Raw genomic sequence first — 24,467 nt, forward strand, 5'->3', positions numbered from 1 at the left:
TTTTTTTTTTTTTTTTTTTTACTTTTTTTATCACTGGTAGTTTTCATGTAGTATGTGCATTTAAAGTTACAGTTTTGTTTTCCCATATTCCGTTTATTTTTCCATGTGATCAATTGGTGATTTGTTTGTGCACTTGAATTCACAGGCGGTGTTTCTGCAGCAATTCCCGGCGGTGTACGGGGAGTTGTTGAAGCTCTTTACGGTCAGGGAAGTGGCTGCGTTTGTACGGGAGACATTGGGCAGCCTCCCCACCGCCTCTCAGGCAGACTGTCCCCTAGAGGCCGTCAAGCTGCACTGCATCACGAAAACCGTAGAGAGCCAAATCTACATCAACCCTGGTAAACACGCTCACTTGAGGATGATGATGAAGATTGCTATGCCTAATATTAGAGGCTGTTTGTTCAATGTTTGTGTGTTTGTATCAGAGTCTAGATGTATTCTGCTCCCAGTGGTATTGCGTTTGCTCCAGGCTCACCTTCAGGAGCAGCGAGATCTCGTCATGTGTGCTCACATACTCACCTGCATGCTGTCCCTCCTCAAGAAGGACGACGCGGTAAGATAACACTCGCACAACTCTCGGACAGTGCTCTGAAAATGTGCCACCAACTGTGTGGATGAGATTGCCAACAAACTGAGAATTGGACCCTATAATAAAGTGTTGCATATCTCACGATTCCTCAGAACATGAATAACATGAACAGAACATCCCTAATTAGTGTTGACTTCTGCTTTGAAGTAGACCACGGGAAACATGTCTTGTGAAAATGCTGATGCTGGTCTAAATGTAGACATCCTGTCTGACCTTAAAGAAGTCAAATGGCGGGTCTCACATGCAGAAAAAGACCAATGTGCATCAGCCACACTGGTCTCCTCCTGCACATGTATAAACTGAACTGACAGCTGAACCTTTCATGACTGCTTCACCCTCTCTGCCATTAGTACCCTGTCAGAAAGTGTGCATAAAATCACCGTTGACCTCTTGCAAGGGCGTGCCCTTACAGATGTGCCCGTGTATGCAGGAGCCGACCGCATCCGAAGAGGTCGATCTGATCGTGGAGAGTGTTTTGGCTGTGTTACTGCGGACCATACTGGAAGTTGCTAACCGGCCCCAGCCAGCAGGACCTACACTACGACCCCAAGTTCAAGACGTTACGGTAAGAAGAAACAAATAAAAAGAAGGCTTTGCAAAGAATAGAAGCAAAAGTGAACTTTAAATAAAAAAAACAAGCGTCAGAAAAAGACAGAAACAGGCCCCGAGGGCGAGGTAATTACAGCCCAGCAGTCACAGCGTTTTACACATCAAAGTCTCTCCACACAAGCAGCATGTGAATTCTGGCAGCATTCCTGCAAGATGTGACGTATTCCCCTGCGCCCCAAGGCTTTTGTGGATGCAAACCTTGCCGTACCTCATTTCAACTCCGGTTTATTCATACATTTTCTCACATACTCGGATTTATTAAAGGTTTCATGATGCGAATCAATATGGGAAATTTGAAATATTCTGTGATGGGTTTTTTTTGACAAGTGTTATGCAAATGAATTTATATGAGCAATGTACAGCTAGACCCACATGAATTCTGCTTTTTGGATGTTTTTGTGCTGATTGTGGAGAAAATATATGTTGAAAATTCTGAATGTAAGTACCGTATTATATAAACAAGTTGCATTAAAGTGCCCCTATTATGCTATTTTAAAGGCTCCTAATTTGTTTTGGAGTCTCCCACATGCATCCAAGGTCATAAAGCACTTTAATTGTCTCATAATATACTTTGCAGCTGTGTGTGAAACGGGTTGATCAAGGATTCAGACTCTCTAAACCAGTGGTCCTCAAACTTTTTGACTCCAGTTGTCAAAGACAATTTTTGAAATTACAATTACACAAGCTGTAATTTTTTTTTCCAATTATTTTAAATACTGGATTTATTGATTTTTCTGTATAAATGTCAAGGGGTTTTTTTGTTTTGTTTTTCTACGTATAGCATATGTAGAATGTGTCTTTTTTTCAGGGGGAGTTTGTCTCGTGTCTTTTGGCTCTGTTGAGGCATATGAAGGACAAACACTACCAGCAACTCCTGCAGAGGTTCACCAGTAAAGACGACCTGCGGGTGAGTCAATTTTAAATTTTGTCTTATTGGCATCAGTTACTTACAGTTTCTTACTCACTAAGAAACATGTGAAACATCCTCTTCTTCTCTCTCTCAGGACTTTCTCTTGCATATCTTCACTGTGTTTCGGATCCTGATAAGACCAGAGATGTTCCCCAAAGACTGGGCGGTCATGAGGCTCGTCACCAACAAGTTAGAGGCTTCTTTCCTCGTCCAATTTTACATGGTGGTTTTTAGAGTCAATGTCGTAACCATGTCTTGAACATTGGGGGGTGGGGGGGGGGACAACATTTTTAGAAAGCATAAAGAAATAGAACAGTGAAGGAAATTCCAGGTCTAATTCTATTTGGGAAATAATAATTTTGCATTAAAATATGCACACATGTACTTTAATTTGTATGCCTAATATGTCAGTATGTCGAGTTAGGACTTGCATGAATCGCATAAATTTTCAATTAAAAACATCCATATTTGAAAAAAAGTTGAGAGTAGTTTGCGTCACTGGATGTTACTGTCGGTGGGTTAACATTTCTATCGTAAAAGTTAGAATGTTTCGCTATTTACATCTTACCTCACTCTCTTTCAACGTTAAACTGACGCTTCACGCTGGAATTCACGCTCTGCTTCTGGGAACAGTAACCCCATCTACTTTGGTTTAATTGGCCATCTCAATCATTTTGACATTGAGTCAGACTAGACTAAAAATGTAACTTTTCAACATTTTTGTCATCCTAACAATATACAGAGTGCCGCAGTGCAAAAATTTCAAATATTGGGGGGACAATTTGGCCATTTCTAATTATTGGAGGGGACTTATTCCCCTCAATCTCTGTAGTGGTTACGGCCCTTTTTAGAGTATTGAAATTGTGATCATGTTTGATTTACAGCATCATCATCACCACTGTGCTCTACCTGTCAGATGCTTTAAGAAAAAACTTCCTCAGTGATAAGTTTGACTACAAGGTTTGTCTTCCGTCCGCTTCAGTTTGAATTCATCAGTAAAACATCACAGTCGATCTGTTTATTTTCTGTGTGGCGCAGCCTCTAAACTCTCCATTTCCATATAGGTGTGGGATTCATACTTCTGCCTGTCTGTTATCTTCATCAACCAGCCCTGCCTTCAGCTCGAGACCTTCTCTGCATCAAAGAGGAAGAAAATACTGGAAAAGTGAGTGCCTGCAACCCCTCTGAATTGTCATACTTCTCTACTATATAGTATGCCAAAAGTCGTACGTCAAATTAATAGTATGTCTGAATTTATAAGGCTATTATGGGTTTGAATTTTTTCGTTTTAGTTTGTGTCATTTACAATTTTTATTTGCGTATTTCATTGCTGGTTCTTCATCAAATGCAGTACATACTCGGACAGTATGTGTTTCAGATGTGGCTACAGTGTTTACGTTCTTCAGGAAGTCGACCTGACATTCTTCAAATGTCTCAGTTATATTTCGAACACTAAACTGACATAGGATGGCTTATTTAAACAGCATTTTGCGCTTTGTTTGTGTTTAGGTACGGAGACATGCGTGTCATGATGGGATGTGAGATTTTCAGCATGTGGCAGAATTTAGGTAGGACATTCCCAGTTGTCCGAAAGCTTTACTCCTCCTCGTACGGGAGACGAAAGTTTCTTGTCTTGCAGGAGAACACAAGCTGAACTTCATCCCGGCAATGATCGGCCCGTTCCTGGAGGTGACGCTGGTGCCTCAGCCGGACCTGAGGAACGTGATGATCCCGATCTTTCACGACATGATGGACTGGGAACAGCGCAGAAGCGGCAACTTCAAACAGGTCACCCAGCGCCCCCTTCTGGTCACTTATAGGACATGCAATTATCTGATTCCAGAGCATGTGAAATATATTTGACATCATTTTTATTTGTAATAGGTGGAGGCAAAACTTATCGACAAGCTGGACAGCCTCTTGTCAGAGGGAAAAGGAGATGAAACGTACAGAGAGCTCTTCAACAGCATGTGAGTGAGAGGACACATACACAAATAAACTGATAAGAAGGTGCAGTCCTTTGTGGGCTGAACTTTAGTTTAATGTTAGCAAAGCGATGAGACGGTAAATATTTATGCAGGTCAGATCTCACTCATCTGTGTGATAGTGAGTGGACCAACCTGTTATTGTGTTCCTGTGTGTTTTTTCTGGCTGTGTGTTTGGGTTTGTGTGCGGCCGTGAAAAAGTGTTTGCTCCCCTTCATCTGAATTCAAATTTATGCACATTTTTAACATTGTATAAGGTCAGATTTCATTGTAGATTATGGTAGTGGTGGTAAAATGTTTTTTTTTTTTTGGTGTTTAAAGTTGCAATTCTGCAATCTTCCATTTTTGAATAAAAATATGTAAGATATATCTCATGTTTTTTGTTCGTGAAGGGACACTTTCATGCATATCATGATAATTGGTGTAAAAATCGAAAATCAAACACTTTTTAATTTTTCTGCTTTCTACTAACCATACTAACTAACTAACTGTACTAACTGAGTCTGAGCGGCTGTTGTTGACATTAATCTATTAATATGAATTTGTTTTGTTTATGCTGCTCTGGACTAGAATTCCTCTGTTCGGTCCATATCCTAGGTAAGGTGATCAGTAATCACTGTTCTACTGGACAGCTGTGTGTCTGTGAGAGCGTGCAGGGCATGATGGGTCATATGGTGGGCAGCTGTATGACTCGTTGTCTGCTTTGTTTGTTTTCTCTGTCAGTCTGTTGAAGAAGATTGAAAGGGAGACGTGGAGAGAGAGCGGGATATCCCTCATAGCCACGGTCACACGGCTGATGGAGCGACTGCTGGACTACAGGTGACACGGAGCAGATGCACACAGAAACACAGCAGTAGGAGACTGTAGCCAGACAAAACGAATATGCTGCTCGTTGATTTGTGGAAACGCATATCAGTGCTCGAAATATATTGACTTCTTAACTCTATATTTGTGGAAAAAAAATTCGACCTAACCTTAAAAATGATTAAATTCTTCATTGCATTTTTGCAGAAATGATGATGCATTTTTACCCTAGTCACTACTTTTGGCATATGGATACAAATTACACTCTTTCTGTTTTACAGAGACTGTATGAAGTTGGGAGAAGTGGATGGGAAAAAAATTGGCTGCACAGTCAGTCTCCTGGTATGTTTTTTTTTTTTAAAATAATCTTTTGTGCCATTCTTTGTCACTTCATGTCAGTATTATTCACCCTGCACCTGTCGGTTTACACAAGCTGGTGGTCTGTTTTGTGAATAGTGTCAGTTTGGTGCTTAGTTCAAGACTGGAGTGTTAACAAGGGAAGTGATTTAGCACTTTAATTCATGGCGGAAACACTAAAGTCTTTTCACTGCTGAGGGCTGTACTGTGGACGGCCTAGTGCTGAAGTGATTTCCTGCATTCTGCTGCTCTTCTCCAAGTCTCCTTGGTTTAGCCGTTTGAATCCGTTCATAGTAACCAGAACGAAACTTAAAATTGGTGCTGAAAAAAGCACTTTAAAGCACTTCATATCCACACTCCACCACTCTTTGTCTCTTTTCTGCAGAACTTCTACAAAACGGAGCTGAATAAAGAGGAAATGTACATCCGCTACATTCACAAGCTGTATGACCTGCATCTGAAAGCGCAGAATTACACAGGTACTTGAGATGTAGTTCAGGGCCCACAGAACAAAACTGTGCTGCTCGTTTGAGCTGTGCTGCTCGGATCGTTTATCAGCTCAAACCAATAATAGACAATTATAAGATCAAACAGCGCTGACATGAAACCAGGAGAAACATTGTGCTATGAGGCTTTTCAGTCCACAAATCATCAACATTCACCATGGATTTAATGTAGTAACGCTAACTGTAACCATGGGTTTGTGGCAGAAAAAGTCGAATGTTTTTACATTATTAATTTCAGGGTTCGTACAACCTTTTGAGAGTGAAATTCAAGCACTTTTCAAGGACTTTCAAGTGCTTCACACTTTTTTCCAGCACTTCAAAGCTCTAAATATTATCCAATCCAAAAATCCAAAACATTATTTGTTCATCTATCAAAGATGGTCCCCATTTCTAAATCTAAAAGTTTTAAGATGTAGGAAAACTAACACGAGGCAAACAAACACTTATTTGAAATTAATACATTTATAAATTGCCACTATAACCGGTAGATGGTAGCAGAGGAGCACTTATTGACTTGTTAGCCATTTCCACTCCCTAATAGTTTTTAATTTATATATTATTAAATCCCTATAATAAAACAAATCATCAAGAAATACATTTTTGTCAAAGTTTGACACTTTTTGTACTGAAGTATGAAAAGTCAAGAAGTGTCACGAAAAACAAGTTCTTCAAATTGCAAAGGATTACACAGAAAGCAAGTAAGGAGCACTCCTTTTATAATAACTGAAGTGCAGTATGATACTATAGAACAACAATGGTACATTTAATAAGAGTAGAATACAAAAATGTTGTTGTTGTTAAATTTTTTATCTGCATCTCAACTTAAGCTCAGTGCTTAAACTTAACATTATTAGTAACTGCACTTATTAATGCAAATCAATAGTAATTTATGATTAAATTGCCTTTGTGATTAACAACTCGCTCACCTCAGCGCTTCCATCTGTAGAACTGGATGACACCGGTGCCACTGCTCTCAAATGTTAGTGTGGAGGCCTGTAGTTTGAGGCTATGGTTATCGTATATATTTTCATGACGTATTTATGTGTGTGCAGAGGCCTCGTATACACTTCTGCTGTACGACGAGCTGCTGGAATGGTCCGAGAGACCACTGCGGGAGTTTCTGAGTTACCCTATGCAGAGCGAGTGGCAGAGGAAGGAGTACCTGCATCTCACCATCATCCAGAACTTCGACCGTGGAAAGGTCTGAATTTTCTGCTGTCTCCCTGTTTTCGTTTCACGTTTCCAGTTTCCAGGCCCCTTTGGTTTCTCCTCACGTGGCTCCTCTCAGCCCACTATCAAATTATCAAGGGTGATTTGTATTCCGAGTAGATATCCCTTATGACTAAGTGGTACCCCAATCACTTAATCACTTGAAGAGAATAAGTAGGAGATAATTCTCCTACTGTTGAATTATCAAACTGCATGTGAATTGAAGTTCACCTCTCTACCCCCTCAGTGTTGGGAGAATGGCATCATCCTGTGCAGAGAGTTAGCGGACCAGTACGAATCCTACTACGACTACAGAAACCTCAGCAAAATGAGGGTGAGTTACAACTCTTTATGTGATATGACAGTTCTTTGCATTTTGCCAGTTCTTAAAGGGGTCATATCATGGAAAGCAGTCTCGTTAACATAAGACCACCCACATTTACATATCAATTGGCAACTTTAGGTTATTTGCATATCTCTTAAAGGTACAACAAACTTTTTTCAATTCAAATTTCCTGAGAAAATCATCCACGATTAATTTAATACATTTTTTTGTGCAAGAAACTTCCACTTTCAGTTGATTTAAACGCTACAAATGTGTAGAATTTAATTTGGTAATTTTTGCTAATAATATAATTTCAAATCACAGATGATGGAAGCTTCATTTTACGATAAAATAATGGACCAACAGCGGCTGGAGCCAGAGTTCTTCAGAGTGGGCTTCTACGGCAAGAAATTCCCCTTTTTTCTACGGGTATGTGTCATCCTGACATCCTGCAGTATACTAGACGCCACTGTCAGTAACTCTGAAGTCCACTTGGTGTCAGTATTAACCAGAACGTGTGTTGTACAGAATAAGGAGTTTGTGTGCCGCGGTCATGACTACGAGCGTCTGGAGGCGTTCCAGCAGCGCATGCTCAATGAGTTCCCTCATGCCATCGCAATGCAACACGCCAACCAGCCTGACCAGACCATCTACCAGGCTGAAGCCCAGTGTATCCTCCAGATATCTCTTGTCTTTCCCAATCACTCACACACTAGCATGCCAAAGAGTCTTACACCTGCAGAGTTGTTCTCTTGCATTGTATAGATATTGTCCTAATTCCTCGTTAGTCACATCCATTTGCCCATACTAACTGATTTACTCATTTTACTTTTAGCGGTATGCATGAATTTGTCACCAATATTACTATTGCAAATACTTAGTTACGGATTTGAACAATCCCCTAACACAAAGTATTACTCTTTAGTGTGCACAAACTGTTTCCATTCAGTAAATCTGGCAGAATCCTGATCATTTAGGTAGGCAGTTTATGCTGAAATTTTGGGGTTTGAATTCCATTTTGGGTGAATTAACATTTGGATGCAAATGTGACACCCAAACTTGTGTATAATAGATTTCATGATGAGGATGTTGGTAATAATTCTTAATTGCACACTAATAATAACTATTACAAATTTATAAAAGTAAAAATTCAGCGTAGAAACCACTTTTCTATACACAAAAGTTGTTTTCAATATGCTATTCTCTGTAATAGAGTGCAGTGACAGTGTCAGAGTGAAAGCACTACAACAAGATTTTTCAGGACAAGCACAAGGCGAGAGCTTGTCCACTTTAAAAACACGTCCACGTGGCTGAAAATCGATCCCCAGAACACACATCAGGCGTAGAGACGGCGGGTCACAGGAGAGCGTTTGTTCAGTTGATGAGACATGTACCTGTAGGCCAGACGCTCAGTGAATATGTGACGTCCTCTTCAGCACAATTAGAGCAGACAGGGCGAGTCAAACTACATGAGCACAGTGTTTTGTTATCCAAGACATCGATTAATCATTGGCCTTCTTTGACGTCTGGCCTGTTTGATTCATATTTATGTGCTGATGAGACCTCATGTCTGTAAGGCACAAGATGTTGGATATTTAAACATTTGTGGAGGATGATTTCCTACTGTACGGTCTGCATTTGGACTGGGTGTGAAATAGGTGATACCACAGCAAAGTCCGTTTCATTTAAGTTATGCAGTATATCATCTCAAATCAAACATCATATCATATCATATCATATCATATCATTATAGTAATGTTATTCAAATGGGTTTGTGTTCAAACGACACGTTGCTGGTTCCTTGACCAACCTTCATGCAGATCTGCAAATCTATGCTGTCACACCAATCCCAGACAGCCAGGACGTCCTGCAGCGTGACGGCGTTCCCGACAACATCAAGAGCTTCTATAAGGTCAACCACATCTGGAGGTTTCGCTACGACCGGCCGTTTCACAAGGGCACCAAAGACAAAGAGAACGAGTTTAAGGTGAGTTCTGTCATCATTTATTAACCTTTATATCATTATAAATCTGTATGGCTGTCTTTCTGCCGTGGAACACAAAAGGAGACGTTTTGAAGAATGTGCTGGTTGCTGTTTCCCATGCAGTTTCCATTAATGCTTAATTAAGCTTCGAAATAAGATACAAAACCACCTTAAAGGTACCATTAAAGTTGCTCATATGACTATATTCCAATTGTTCTGAAGTCATATAAGAGCTTTGTGTGATAAACAGACCTCTAGTGAACTGCAGCAAACTGATTGTTGAATCAGAGAGTTGAACTCGAGAACTGGATCATTAATTTTTTTACATCACTACATGAACTCTCATGAATGTACCAAGGAAATGTGGCCCGCTTGCAAATAGATTCAGCGAATAACAACTTAAATTTCAATCTGATTTTTACACAAAGCTATTTTTTGACTTTTTAGTTTTTGTAATTTAGTGCACAAATCGTCACATGAACCACTTTTATGGTCCCGTCCATTAGAAGCTCGAATGGTCCTGTCTAAGTTCATTGTAAATGCATGAGCAAAAATGACCATTACGTTCAAAATGCGTGGATGGTAGAAAAAAAGTCATGAGGGTGAGTAAATAGTGTGCGATTATTTCATTCTGGGGTGGACTACTCCGTCTTTTTGTTCTCGTCTCTTGCGTTTCACTCTTCCTCTTCTCTCTTGTGTATTCATTCCTTCACTTCTAGTGTCTGGCGGCCATTGTGTGTGTGTGTGTGTGTGTGTGTAGAGCTCAGGTGTTCTCTCACATGCTGCATTATTCACAGCCTCGGTCCAGAGAGGCTAATTAAAGTTTTAGGAGCTGAGAGACCCGCTCCTTCCAAATATCATTTCCCTTCCCCTCTCACTCAATATATCCAGCCCAGACAATCACAGCCTCGCTGTGGATTCGATCCACCGCAGTGTTAGATCTCCCCAACCTCCGGTGGTTACCGTGTTTGAAATAAACTGTTTAGCCTGCCAGATATTATATTTTCAGAGACACCGGGGGTACTCACCACCCCGGTCCACTTACCGCCCAGTAATAATGTCTGAAAATCTCATTTAGAGGAAAACTTCGGCTGAGACACTATCCAGATGATACGATTATATTGGACTGAGGTGGTTTTGAATATCACAATCAAGCATCTGAACTTCTTACAGAGCTTCCTCCGTTATACATGCGCCAGCTCACGTTAATTCTCAGGCTGTGCTGGATGGGAAATGAATTTATGAATGTGAAATTTAATATGTGGAGCAGTGTGGGTTGATAAGCAGACTATGTTCCTGAGAATGAGCTGTTTAAAGTGTAGATTAAATGATATGTATTATACATACTGAAGGAGGAAAGTCACTCATTCCTTGGAATATGTTGTAGCCGCTTTGCCTTATGGGATCTCTTGGACTTTCTCTGACGGGTTTGAACTCTGATGTGTGTCAATGAGCGTTTGCTTTTGAATTTCAGAGCCTGTGGGTAGAAAGAACGACATTAACGCTTGTGCAGAGTCTCCCAGGCATCTCCCGCTGGTTTGAAGTGGAGAAGAGGGAACTGGTAAGGAGATCTCCCATTAAACTTTTCCTTTTGTATGGTTCTCACACTCACCGCTTTAGGTCAGAGACAAACTCTGGCAAATACTCAAATGCTTAGCCAATGGATTGTGTGTGTGTGGTCTTGTAGTATGTACTTATTGTGCGTTCTTGGTAGAAAAACTCAATACACTGGTGAGCTGGTAGTTACCTTCAAAGTAGACATAGACTATTAATTGTTTGACTTTTTATCAATATTCACACTTTTGAACTTAATTAATTAATGGTTCTACCAATAAATGACACCATTTGGTGGGTCACTAAGCAGAACCTTAACTTAATGTATTGCAAAATAAACTTATTTAATTAGATCACAAAATGACTCATTAAAATAATGGCACTACTACTACTACTACTACTTCTACTAATCTATAATAATAATAATAATCTGCACCATAATAAAAATGCATCATTGATTTTTATGATACTTACCCACATTTAAGTTTTGATAAAAAAGAATGCATGAAGCTAGAATAAAATATATATTTCTTTGTTTAAAGCAGAGGCTCTGTTGTTTCTTTTGATATATTGTATAGTGGTGGAGTAAATTTAATGCATCCTTGCCGAAACTATTAGCTTCATTAAAAAAGTATATATTACTTTTGAATGGTAGTGTGTCAAAAAGCCAATGGAAAAATTGGTTCTGCGTATTACTGAATTTAAAAAAGGAAATCAATAAAACTCACAATAATTTTTTTAAACTAGAAGCTTTTACACTCCCATGCTTGAGCAGAGTATGTTTCAGCCGTACAAAATGAATTTGTTGCTCTTCCAATGTTCTCCAAACATTGAATGAAAGTTTTTTTTTTTCAACCAATGTGTCTTGGCTTGTTGGTGAACTTCCCTGGGGTTTTTTTGGCCACAGGTGGAGGTGAGTCCGCTAGAGAACGCTATTGAGGTCATCGAGAACAAGAACCTGCAGTTGCGGATGTTGATTACGCAGTGTCAAACACGGCAGATGCAGAACATCAACCCCTTGACCATGTGTCTCAACGGAGTCATCGACGCCGCAGTCAACGGAGGTCTCGCTCGCTATCAGGAGGTTTGTTTTCTTGTAATTTCGGTTATATTGCACTAATTCACTGTATGTTATATGTATTCTCTCGGAGTTATGTCCTCTGTCAGAGAACACAGAGCCTTCGGATGGCCGAAGGGAATTCTGGAATACCTTAAGAGTTTAGCGTGTCCGAAAGGGAATATCTTAGCCATAACTACAGAAACAGCAGCATTGAAAAAAGATTCATTCCCCTTGTGAAACCCTGGAAAAAAATCTATATAATCTCAAAGAAGTCATATGCTGTGCGAATACAACAGATCTTTCCAGATTGTATGAATGCTTGTTGCATAGCAACCTCGCTTTAGTGTCACTGCAGTTTTTACCTTGATAGACTTGTAGAGCAGCTATAAAGAAGATTGTCAACTGTATACATGCAAGGTTTGTGTTAGTACTTGTTCCAGAAAGTACGTTTGCATTAAATTCTTTTCATGTAGGCTGTTCAGATACTGCCCTCGCCGAGTGTCCTGAGGTAAAGGGTCATGGGATGAGCAGCAGTTAATGTATTTGGATCGCAAACATGACAGAATTACCAATTAATTGTTTATTGAGCGTTCCAGCTGTTGGCATTAATATTTGCTTGCTTTTCTGCACTTTAAGGTCAGCCCTCAAGAAAATTCCACTCTAAATGCCTCTCAATTACAAGATCTAGCTCTTAATTGGCTCATCCCCTACCGGTTTTTTAAAACCTTCTTGACATCTGCGTCTTCTTTAGAAGTTAAAGGAAAGATTTGTTTTAGTAAGGCAGAGGTATGTATATCCCATTCCTTAAATTATCGCAAAAGAATTCACAAGTACAGCTGTAATTGCTCCTGAGCTCATCAAATTCAACTGGTGTTTGTCTACTGGCGATCTGCAGGCATAGCAGGCAGCCAAAATTAAATCTTCTCATAGCGTTTGGTCGGTGTTAAGTTCAGAGAGGAATTTGTGTTAAATTTTGTGTTGTTGTGGGCGTACACTGTGCAATTTCGGATACTCGGGAGGTCGTGAGCCATTGCACATGTTGTGAGCCAGTTAACATGGTAATCGTGTCAAAGCAGCTGGTACATGGCACGGCTGTACTGCACGGCAAGCCGGCGGCAATCGTGTAACGTAGGCCAGTAAGTGATGTGGGTGTAAACCTCACTCCTCTGGTCTCAAGAGGCAAGCTAGCAACCGACTCTAAAGGCTGCGGTCTTTAGTGTCCTTGTTAGCGCGCCCACCTCCCGCCGGAGACCACGGTTCGAATCCCTCTAGAAGCGGGTCGATTAGTTGGTGCCGTGACCCGGATGGGAGCGAGCTTTAGGGGGGTGAGTGTAATGTAGGCCAGTAAGTGCTGTGCGTGTAAACCTCACTCCTCTGGCCTCAAGAGGTGCGTTAGCGACTGATGCTAGAGGCTGCGGTCTTTCCTGTCCTTGTTAGCATGCCCGCCTCCCACTCTGAAGGTGCAGGTTCGAATCCTGCTCAGAGCGGGTAGAGGACGACCGGTTACAATTGCATGAGCTTTCGCGCTAAACAGACTGGCACTTTCAATATTGCTGCTTTAGCTTCGGATGTGTATTTGTGTATGTCTGTATATGCACATGTTGTGGTTGCAGCCACATGGGCTGTAATAATAGTCATGGATCTAGCGTATGTGACATGATTGTGTATGATTTGGCAATAGGCAACAGCCCATGCACTGGTCAAAACTGGGCTGACTCCCTGTATAAATTTGTATAAAAATGATCTTGCTCGGCTCGTAATTTCTCTTACACAATGCGAGCCGTGACCATACGAGCATCAACGATTTCCACGCGATTTCTCCAGAGAAAAAAAAATCGCCTCCAAGCTCGTACGACATCAAAAATCATACTGTGTATGCCTGGCTTTTGTAAGCCTTTTTTAATTTAATTTTTTATTTTTATTTTATTTCATTCCCTTCCTAAAAACTCACAGACATTTCTCAAAAGATCCCATAGCTCAAATATGCTGGTCCCTTTGTCGCTAAAAATCACTGTCAGTGTGAACTCCTTCAGTGATCGGCAGGCATAGCGTGCATCTGCAATTAAATTGTGCATCTGCCGGTAGCGTTCCCTGGCCTTAAGGGCAAATGTCATGTTCATGGCAATGGGAAAATCTGCATGGTGGAATCTTTGAAGTCTGAGAGTTTCCCTCCTGAAGCTTCTGCTCTCCCACTGTCTCTTTGGAGATACCAGCACATCTTCCTTGGAACAGATCGGACACAGATACACCGTCAGTTCTCTCTCCTTCCCCCCTTTTCCTTAGAAGATCTGAAGACATGCATGTTTTTAAGCTCATATTTTTGCACTTTATTTGGTTGCAGTTAATCAAGTTATAATTTGACTAATCGGTGAAACTATGCATGATATTGTTTGCTGAAGTTGTCAAGGTAAATGTAACTCACACCACAAAATATGTGGAGGCTGGTGAGGCACAATGCATTATGGTTAAACAGTGCAATTTTGTGTTTCTCACAGGCGTTCTTCGTGAAGGACTACATCATGAATCACCCCGAAGATGGAGACAAAATTGGTCGTCTCCGAGAGCTCATGTTTGAGCAGGTTTGTCTCAAGAAACCAAATCTAATCTACACCTGATTTCACACACATTTATGATGTTTCATTGTCATCATTTCTCCACTCATGTTTGGGATTTAGCCGTTACGTTCTACACAAGCTCGGTTTCTGTAGGTCTCACTTCTTCCCTACATGCCCGTGCTGCTAAGTAACCAGAAACTCTCCAGAGCCAAGCACATGATGCTGATGTCTAGACAGTAACCATGGATATAAGCCAGTTACAAGCATGAAAGTGAACTTTTAAAGACTGAAGGGGGAAAAATATTTTGCTGATCATTTAATTATGAAGCAAGCAGGTTTAAAGACAACGTGCAAGAAGAATGGATGCTGTTTGCTTCTTTAATAAATGTCTTTCACCTTATTGCTCTTGATTCGTCAGTATGTTATTTTAAAGAACGTAAAACATTTTTATAGTTTTCAATAAAAATTAACCGACTTTTACTGTCCTGCTGATGTTTGAAGCCCAAGTGCATGGGCAGGGAAAAAATTAGCCATTAATAGATCAAGTCAAGTCTCCTCCCTACATTATTCAGCACTAAATATTCTGTTTTACTGAAATGCGTCACATTACGGAGGTTAAATGCATTGTGAGTACTATTGTCTTTAAAGCCTCATCGTTCCTCCATCAGGCTCACATACTGGAGTTTGGTTTGACAGTGCATGAGAAGTTTGTACCTCAGGACATGCGGCCCCTGCACAAGAAACTGGTGGATCAGTTTCATCTCATGAAATCTAGCCTCGGCATACAGGTACAAATCAGAGTTCCTACAGTCGGATTCCCAAGCCGTTCCTTGTGCGCTCATCTTTCTCTCTTTCCCACGGCCTAAAGGAATTTCCAGCCTATGTGCGAGCCAGCCCGATCCACTTCACCAACGGAAGCCCTCGAGCTGGAAGAAACTCAGCGCCCAATATAATGAGTCCAGAGGGAGGAGCGCGTGTGGTGTCACGCCGCAGGTGAGAAACTCTTTTCAGGGTTACACTTTATTTTGATGTCCCCCTTTAGACATTCTGTTGATTAAAAGTAACATTACACCTACGTCAATTAACTCTCATTAGAGTCTTAATGGTAATTTTCCAAGTCCATATCAACGTATTCTACTAACCCGAACCCTATCAGTCTACTAATATCTTACTAATACCCTAATGAGAGTTAGTTGACATGTAGGTGCAAACGCCTCCCCAAAAGTGTACAGAATGTCTAAAGGGGGACCATCAAAATAAAGTGTAACCCTTTTCGGGTCAACCACTAGGGGTTTTTCATTGGTTAGTGCCGATATCTAGGGAGTAGAATGCCTAATAGCAGCCATAATGTCCTTATGTAATATAATTAGAGATGGAAAAAAATATTGTGAATATTTTTTTCTCATTTGCTGTGGATAGTATTATATGCTAGTATTTGTTCCACTGACTCCTCTTTATTTATTTATTCGTTCATTCATTCATTTATTAATTAGTAGTACTAGTAGTTATAATGAATGAATGAAATACTGATAGAGTATTTTTTTTATTTATTATATTTTGTAGTATAATGATGATTTTATTATGTCAAAAAGCCAATTTAAAAAATGTAATAATAAACAATTTATTTAGATTTGATGTCTTCTTTAACTCCTAATTATAATATTTACATAAAACATTTTATTATAATGATGACACAGACAACTGTTTTACAATTTAACCTTTGTTTACATAAAATTAATTCAAAATATTTGAAAGCAGAAAATGTTGATTTTGAAACTATTAATCGACCCAGTGAATCATGATTAATACTAGCAAATGTCGATAATGTCAGAATATTGTCTGATTGATGACTAACGTCTTTCTAAGCTGTCATAATTAGAACTTTACTAATCTACTAGGAAATTCTACTCTAATTTTCACCAGAAATTGATACTACTTGTTATGAAGTCATTCTCATTGTGTTTTTAATGTATGTTATTCAGTCCCCTCAGCTACCCAGCAGTCAACCGCTACTCTTCATCCTCGCTGTCATCGCAGGCGTCCAATGAAGTGAGCAACATCACGGGCCAATCAGAGAGCTCCGATGAAGTCTTCAACATGCAGGTGAGTGCACAGGACCGCCACTGTCTCATACACACACACACACACACACTGGCAGAACATCTATTCTCGCTCGCTGTCTTTCATATTTCCTCCTAATCTTCTTCTTCTAAAGTTCTTTTTCCTTGCCTCTTTTTCTTTCCTAATTGCCCTCTTTCTGTTTTCATCTGTCTCCCTCACATCCCCACCTAATCCTTCCTGTCGCGCTCTGTCTTTTCTCTCACTGGGAGAATCGGATTTGTAGGTGAATTATAGACTGGATGGACAGATTATTTAACTTTTTTCTTTTATCCCAGACCGAATGATTATTTTACAACCCGTTAACAAAGTATAGAAAACTGTGAGCTCTTTCTTATGTTTCTCACGTTTTCTTCTCTTTTCAGCCAAGTCCGTCTACCTCAAGTCTCAGTTCCAATCACTCGGCCTCTCCCAACGTGACCAGCTCGGCTCCGTCCAGTGCCAGAGGTGAGAAGAGTCTGTCCGCTCTCAGAGCAGCCAAGCCAAACCTTTGCTCTTTTGAAATTAAAGCTTGATGTAGACATACTCCAATGTTCTTACAGCAAAGCTGCTGAGGTTTGATGCGGCACAGTAACACGTGTTAAATATGTACAACGGACTGTGTGCTTGCAGTGGACTGACCAATCATTTTCTTTATTTTTATACTTGCATGAAGCATTTTTGACAGGGTTAAAAAGGGTAAATTTAAAACTAAATTTTATGATGCAAAATGCCTTAAGTAAAAATGTATATGTTACGGAAGCCGTTTTCCACCAGAAAATAAAGGCAATTGTGATTTCTCATATTTGAGACATTCTATTTATATCACAATTTGGACTTTATTTATCATAATTGTGACTTTATTTCTAGTATTTGAGACTTTATTTATCATAATGCAACATTTCCTTCTTTTGTAACATTATATTACAATTTGGACTCATAATTGTAAGTATATTTCTCATAATTGAGTCTTCATATTTCACAGTGTGATTCATATTTGCAACTTCATATCAACATTTAAACTTTATTTCTCATTTTGGACTTATAATTGCGAATTTTGGTTACACTTTATTTTAAGGTGTCTGTGTTACAGTGTTACATTATACATGTAAGTACTGAGTAATAATAATTAAGTAGATGTACTTGTACATGTACATTTCTCATAACAGAGTCATTGCAACATTGGATTTGCGACTTTAAAAAACACTATTTGGACCATTTCTTTTAATTGCGTCTATTTTTCTGGTTTTCTGCAACTTCATTTCTTGTGTTTGATTCTTTATTTCTAGCTATTTTTTTGTAATTATATTTCTCGAGTCTTCATATTTCCTGGTATGTTATTTATGCTATGTTTATTTCCTGGTATGTTCAATCCTGGTAAATTATGATTTGTTGTAATTGCAATTTTGACTCTTATTGTAAGCATTTTCTTAAAATTACCTTTTTTTTTTTTTTTTTTTTTTTTTTTTTTTTACTCTGATTCAGAAACAGGCCTCCATAATAAACAGATTTCTGAGTTAAAAATAAAATGCTACAGAAGTGAAGTTTATGGCCCATTTAATGCTGTTTTACTGTGGGATACAGAAAGCTGGTGTCCTGATATATTGCAGAACTCTACCCTCTAATCCTCTCTCTTCTCCGCTCTTCCTCGGCCACTTATCTCCCTCCATCCAGCATGTGTTTACTTGCGGACACAGGTAATAAAAATGGGAATATGTATGGAGACATTTATGTAATCTTATAGTCTCCCCTTGGCAGCCCTTCTTGCCTTGCATAGAGACCCCCATAAAGCAGCGGCAGACAGGAGGCGCTCCTGTAGAATTACAGAAGGCATAAAACGCTGCTTGAAGAACTCTAGACTGATGATAGCTATCATAAGGGAGCCGTGGCCTTCTGTCCTGTGCTGGAGGAGGATGTTAGTGTTCTGTGCAGGTTCAGACCTGGTAGTCTATCTCTTCCCGCGAAATAGCCGTCTGTCACCCCAACAGCACAATTCTCGCCCTAGCAGGAGGGAGAGACGAGGAGGAGCCTTTATTTCATGTGCTGGCTGGTTAGCAAAGAAATGAGAGCAAGATCTATGTCTTTTTTATGTGTGTGTGGGGGCACATATTTGAGCATTCATATTGGTTTGTTACTGAAATCACACCCCTGCTTACACCTCCTCACCCTTCGCAGGTTCTCCACAGTTGTCAGATAAACAAAAGCATTCCCGAGAGAACTGCCTCTCGCCGAGAGAGAGACCCTGCAGCGCCATATATCCAAACCCCCTGGATCCCACACAGGTATGAAGATGATTATAGTATCAGTGTTTTTAATATTCCTCAGATGCCAAACAGTCTTCGGTTGATGTGTATTGGTGGGTTTACTTCTCTTAGCCTTCTTCATTGTAAGATTTGCGTTTACCACATCTTGAAAAACGACTAGATGAAACTGGTTTTGTTAATGTGTCTCAGGAATATTATTTGTCAAGAAACGAGAAGTGAGGTAAAGTATCTATGCAGAAGACTCATTTCTCATACTCATATCAGTACATTTTAATAGGGAGATAAATTACATACTAATGTAAAATCATCATAAATGAAGCATATACTGGGTAAGAAGCTTTCACAATCGTATCTATTATGAACGTTGATGTCTAACACATCTCTGTTTTATTGTTATGCCACCTATAGAAGTTTGTGTTTGGTTTATATATTTATTCATATTTAACCACGGCCACCAGGGTGGAAGAAGATTTTCCCAGAATGCATTTTTTTTTTTTTACTGTTCTGTACATTTCCGTTCTTGTCATCACACTATTCAAATGCTCAAGTTTAAATCCAGTCTTTTGAATAAAGTGGCAAATAATGATCGCAAAAGTATATATATATATATAATTTATGTAAAATAGAAACAAGAAAGCAATGTAACGGATATTTTCATTGTAAACCAATAGCCTATAGCAAACCTTTAGTAACCTACAGTAATCACTGAACTGAAATCTCAACCGCACTGATGTGAATGTCCTTCACAGAGGCCGGTCCCACACCCAGCGGGCGATGCCTCCTTGCCTCGCAGTGACCCCAACATCTCTACCCCTGACAAAGGTGAGCATGTGCATGTGAGCGTATGAATCTTCAGTCTGTCGTCCTGCTGTGAGGAAGGTGGTCTGAAACGGCGGGGGTCTCGCGGTCAGCGCGCGAGATCTGATGCTAACCGACAGCTAACCGCTCCTGTGTGTTGTGACAGCTGTGACTGGACCACCAAAGAGCTTCACAAACAGACTTATGCTTATTCTGATTGACAGGGAGAGATGTTGAGGAGGTTTCATCATCTGTTCACCCAAGTTATTTAAATCTATACGGTTAACTGGCAGTGGGCACATTGACAACTTTTAGTTTTTCCTTCCTGTGATTTTTTTTTTTTTTTTTTTCAAAATGTATATATACATGGTGTTTTTGATGTTACTGCTTCATTTGAGAGGATTTGATCATTCCCAAAAATTGCCCAGTGAGCTATTGCAATATTAAAGGGATAGGTTACCCATAAATGAACATTTTGTCATCATTTACACAACCTCATGTTGTTCCAAACCTAGTTTCTTTCTTCTGTTGAACACAAAAGAAGATATTTGAAAGAATGTTGGTCATCAAACGGTAGCCATTGACTTCCATAGGAAAAATAATGCTATGGAAGTCAATGGCTGACGTCAACTGTCTGATTACCGACATTCTTCAAAATATCTTCTTTTGTGTTGGGAAGAGAAGAGAGAAGAAAGAAAGAAACTCATACAAGTTTGGAACAACCTGAGGGTGAGTAAATAATGACAGAATTTTCATTTTTGGGTTAACTATCCCTTTAAATTTGTTTAATTTTAGAGGGAAAAAAGGTCTGAAAGGGTTTGGATATTGAATATTTGGATATGTTGTTCTGTGTAAGACATTAAAAATAGCTGTTAAAGATAGAACAAACACAATTTTCTTTCCTCAGTTGGCATATTTCCTGTTGTTGAGACAGTCTAATTAGTGTAGTGGGACAGTGTCCATGCTTTTACACCCTAGTCCCGCCAAACCCTGATTAGATATTTCCTATTGTCAGTCATACAACGCTACTGGGCATTGTATTTTGAGTTGAGTTGACTGAATATACCTGAAATGCATGTTTTGTGTGTGAAAGTGGTGAAGCCTGCACCTAGTAGCTGGAGTCTAGACATGCCGCTCTCTGATTTTAATGGAAAGGGCCCCCCTGTTCCTCCTAGACCACCGTACACAGGTAAAGAAAGACATCTGCTTCGCCCGATCCTATAGATTGACGTAGATGTTTCCTGAGCCTTTTAACTCTCAGATCTTCCACTCTTCTGCTCTAAAGTCTCCTGGTTTCTTGCTAATCTTATTTTCTACATCACCCTGTATCATGAGGGCTGCCGGTCGGACGCATCATTGGATAATGAGAAAAGTAACAGCGGGATCCTTCTCGCACACTCTTTTATTTATAATCATTCTTAATGAGCTTTCTCGCTGCTTTTCTTTCTTTAAACTGCACGACGTGTTTTTAAACCTCAATCTGCTGCACCCTTGCTGCTTCATTACCTTTTAAATGTCGGTCTCCATTCTCTTTTCTGCATTGTCTTACTGTCATTTTTGTTATTTATTTAATTGGTTATATATTTATTTTATTCTTCTACATTTTATTAATTTTAATATAAAACACTTTTATTAAGTAATTTTCAGAACTATAATTATAACTAGTATGCTTACTATATTTTATAGCTATTTTTGTTGTGTGTATATATATATATATATATATATATATATATATATATATATATAATATTTACTATACATAGTATACTATTTACTATATATAAGTAGTAGGGGTGGAACGGTACATGTATTCGTATCGAACCGAAACGGTACGGGCGTCACGGTTCGGTGCACGAATTTACACGGAGAATACACGGTATAAAAATAAATAAAACTCGCGTGCAAATTAATTAATGTATTGCGGAACTACTGTTAGATTCGCGGGTTCTTTAGGGACACATAATCTGTACCATCGGCTTAGCTCTGAACGCGCGTTCGCTTCAAACGTTGGCTTTATACGCGCGTCCTATTCACTTTGGACTAGCGTCGAACTAGACGCGATAGACGCGAATTTGACGCTCTATTCGCGTTTGGTGTGACCGCATAATGAACAGGCTGCGATGTCAAGATTGCAATGAATGCTGGAGTGTGTGTGTGTGTGTGTGTGTGTGTGTGAGTGTGTGTGGTGTGTGTGTGTGTGTGCGCGCGAGAGAGAGAGAGAGAGAGAGAGAGAGAGAGAGAGAGAGAGAGAGAGAGAGAGAGAGAGAGAGAGAGAGAGAGAGAGAGAGAGAGAGAGAGAGAGAGAGAGAGAGAGAGAGAGAGAGAGAGAGAGAGAGAGAGAGAGGAGAGAGAGAGAGAGAGAGAGAGAGAGAGAGAGAGAGGAGAGAGAGAGAGAGAGAGAGAGAGAGAGAGAGGCGCGGGCGCGATCGAACAGTGGAAACATAAAAAACAGACTCCGTCATTTTGTTCATACAGATCATTAAACCTGCAAAGTGTTTACTTATATTTGTGTACACTCGCAATAAAACACAACATTGTGCTTTTGTCACACTGTAAACTTTTGTCAAACTGTAACCTACAATTGTCACCCAACCAAAATCACACACACACACACACACACTGTTTTAAAACCAAAACATATTTATCCAACTCTATTTCAAAACAGTCTGTGGGTCCCATCATCTTTTGGACATTCATCATATTGCATTGTCCTTTCTCATTTCTTGTCCTTTCTCATTTCTTCATTTCTTGTCCTCGGAGCACTAATCTGACACACTCTACATTGATTAAAAAAGAAAATCGAATGTGTTTTTAATGGTAGTATTAATTTATACAGAAATCAATTATTTATAATTCAGATGAGAATAATGTTACATTGTTAATTAATAATGTTAATTAAAATTAAGGAAAACAAATATATTGATCTGAAATATAGCAAATTAATTTTAAATTAATTCAGGTACAATTACCAAACATATCGCAAGGTCTTTTTGTCTTTTTATTAATTTAATTAATAAACTAATTATATAAAACTATTGTCAGTGCACTACAAATAAACTGGTTCTATGCCTTTATTAATAAAACTTATTTAAAAAATACAATGTCTTCTGCATTTTTGTTTTGCTTTTCCCTCCATTGTACCGAAATCGTACCGAACCGTGATGTCTGAACCGAGGTATGAACCGAACCGTGACTTCTGTGTACCGTTCCACCCCTAATAAGTAGTGTATTTATTTTATTCTTTTATAATTTATTAAATTGTTTTAATGTAACCTAATAAATTATTAGTGTTGTTGTTAGTATGAAGTAACTTTCAGAACTATAACTAGTATAAATTAAATTCAATTAAATAATGACTCTTTTTGGCACTCCAAACTTCTCTAACATTGTAAGTGTACCTCAGAGAACAAATTGTATAATAAAAATGTATGAAGTGACCCTTTTAGGTGTGGACTGTAATTGAGGGTGTTGTCCTGGAAAAGAACTGGTACCGAATGGTTAAACTGTTTTGCATTAGCCGACCGACCTTGGCAAAGCGTTTCCCTGATTAATAGACAGCCATGACCATGTTTACTGTCCCAAGCTCCTGTATCAAGTGAAGTAGATTGACTTTTTGTGTCCTTTAATAGGATCTTCTGCCAAGACTACACGATCACAGTCCCCTGTGATGACATCACGCTCGCCTCAGAAGGTATGACCTTTTCTTGTTGTCTGGGGTGTTTTGTGAACTGACTTTTGATGTACAGTGTTTACTGTAGTGTCTCGGGACTCAATCCGGGATGTCTACTGGGTCAGGCTCTAGTCAATCCAACTGGGCCCATGATTAGACAGAGAGACACTGTTTGTGAGTGTTCGCTCCAGTCCTGAACAGTTCGGTCGGCTCACGTACACGGTACATGGCAGTGATCCGGTGCAGAATCCACTAATCGATCTCAAACTCTTTCTTCTCAATGGTGGCACAATCATTTTACTGCAAGATTGTGTTTATCAGAGAACTCTGGTAACAACAGTGGAAAGCAACACAATATTTACACTACCATTCAAAAGTTTGGGGTCAGGAATTAATTACAATCAGCAAGTACACATTATAAATGTCTTTCCTGTCACTTATGATCAATTTATTGTTACAAAAGATTTATTTTTCTTCTGAAATTTCTATTCATCAAAGAATCCAGAAAAAATACTGTTTTATCATAATGTTGAAACTGTTTTCTGTTTTCAAGCTCCAAATCAGTATATTAGAATGTTTTTATAAGGATCATGTGACACTAAAAACAGATATGTTAAATTGTAATACTTCACAATATACTGTTTTTACTGTATGTTTTAACAAATAAATGCAGCCTTAGTGAGCATAAGAGACTTCTTTCAAAAACAAAAAAAATCTTACTGACCCCAAACTTTTGAATTTTCGCCCGTTTTATCTCCCTGGATCATTATTTTTGGGTCCAACACTTAGCTTATGTACAATACCAAACAATTATACCATGCATTGTATATACGATGCTCACAAATGTTAAAAATCCACTATACTGTAAATGTTTTTCGATATTTTCTCATATAGGCTTTTTTGAAGCAACATAAACCATTCATTTAAACAATGACATATAAGAACCTCTAAATTTATACAATATATATATATATATATATATATATATATCTTTACTCCCCTAACTTCAGAACAGTAGATGTCAAAAGTGATGTCCAGCCTAGGTAAATTGACATCTTCACCCTTTCTTCAAATAATATAAAAAATTAAAATATATTTTGTAAGCATATTGTGTATAGTTGTGCATGGAGTCAGATGTTTCATTTGTGAAAATGCAATGAAACATGCCACATTTAATAACGGATTATGTTG

At 39.1% G+C, this 24,467-nt stretch overlaps 1 protein-coding gene across 3 annotated transcripts in view; it reads left to right on the forward strand.

Annotated features, from left to right (window-relative positions):
- Positions 1 to 24,467, forward strand: part of dock4b (dedicator of cytokinesis 4b) — a 92,298-nt gene that overhangs the window by 64,791 nt on the left and 3,040 nt on the right. Inside the window, exons 23-52 of one of the 3 annotated variants that reach the window (XM_056245261.1) lie at positions 146 to 338; positions 426 to 553; positions 1,020 to 1,154; positions 2,007 to 2,105; positions 2,203 to 2,297; positions 2,993 to 3,068; positions 3,173 to 3,273; positions 3,618 to 3,676; positions 3,748 to 3,896; positions 3,993 to 4,078; positions 4,664 to 4,690; positions 4,817 to 4,912; positions 5,179 to 5,239; positions 5,640 to 5,733; positions 6,813 to 6,961; positions 7,217 to 7,303; positions 7,619 to 7,723; positions 7,823 to 7,964; positions 9,115 to 9,281; positions 10,753 to 10,839; positions 11,740 to 11,916; positions 14,388 to 14,471; positions 15,116 to 15,235; positions 15,316 to 15,440; positions 16,430 to 16,550; positions 16,931 to 17,012; positions 18,720 to 18,826; positions 19,558 to 19,630; positions 20,700 to 20,795; positions 23,236 to 23,297. In XM_056245261.1, coding sequence (XP_056101236.1) covers positions 146 to 338; positions 426 to 553; positions 1,020 to 1,154; positions 2,007 to 2,105; positions 2,203 to 2,297; positions 2,993 to 3,068; positions 3,173 to 3,273; positions 3,618 to 3,676; positions 3,748 to 3,896; positions 3,993 to 4,078; positions 4,664 to 4,690; positions 4,817 to 4,912; positions 5,179 to 5,239; positions 5,640 to 5,733; positions 6,813 to 6,961; positions 7,217 to 7,303; positions 7,619 to 7,723; positions 7,823 to 7,964; positions 9,115 to 9,281; positions 10,753 to 10,839; positions 11,740 to 11,916; positions 14,388 to 14,471; positions 15,116 to 15,235; positions 15,316 to 15,440; positions 16,430 to 16,550; positions 16,931 to 17,012; positions 18,720 to 18,826; positions 19,558 to 19,630; positions 20,700 to 20,795; positions 23,236 to 23,297 — 3,183 coding nt within the window. The remainder of the gene's footprint in view (positions 1 to 145; positions 339 to 425; positions 554 to 1,019; positions 1,155 to 2,006; positions 2,106 to 2,202; positions 2,298 to 2,992; positions 3,069 to 3,172; positions 3,274 to 3,617; positions 3,677 to 3,747; positions 3,897 to 3,992; positions 4,079 to 4,663; positions 4,691 to 4,816; positions 4,913 to 5,178; positions 5,240 to 5,639; positions 5,734 to 6,812; positions 6,962 to 7,216; positions 7,304 to 7,618; positions 7,724 to 7,822; positions 7,965 to 9,114; positions 9,282 to 10,752; positions 10,840 to 11,739; positions 11,917 to 14,387; positions 14,472 to 15,115; positions 15,236 to 15,315; positions 15,441 to 16,429; positions 16,551 to 16,930; positions 17,013 to 18,719; positions 18,827 to 19,557; positions 19,631 to 20,699; positions 20,796 to 23,235; positions 23,298 to 24,467) is intronic. The other 2 variants (XM_056245263.1, XM_056245262.1) reach the window with 2 other exon arrangements.

Source organism: Rhinichthys klamathensis, unplaced genomic scaffold, assembly GCF_029890125.1.
Source record: "Rhinichthys klamathensis goyatoka isolate OS25496 unplaced genomic scaffold, OSU_Roscu_1.1 h1tg000029l_1, whole genome shotgun sequence".
Lineage (NCBI taxonomy): Eukaryota > Metazoa > Chordata > Actinopteri > Cypriniformes > Leuciscidae > Rhinichthys > Rhinichthys klamathensis.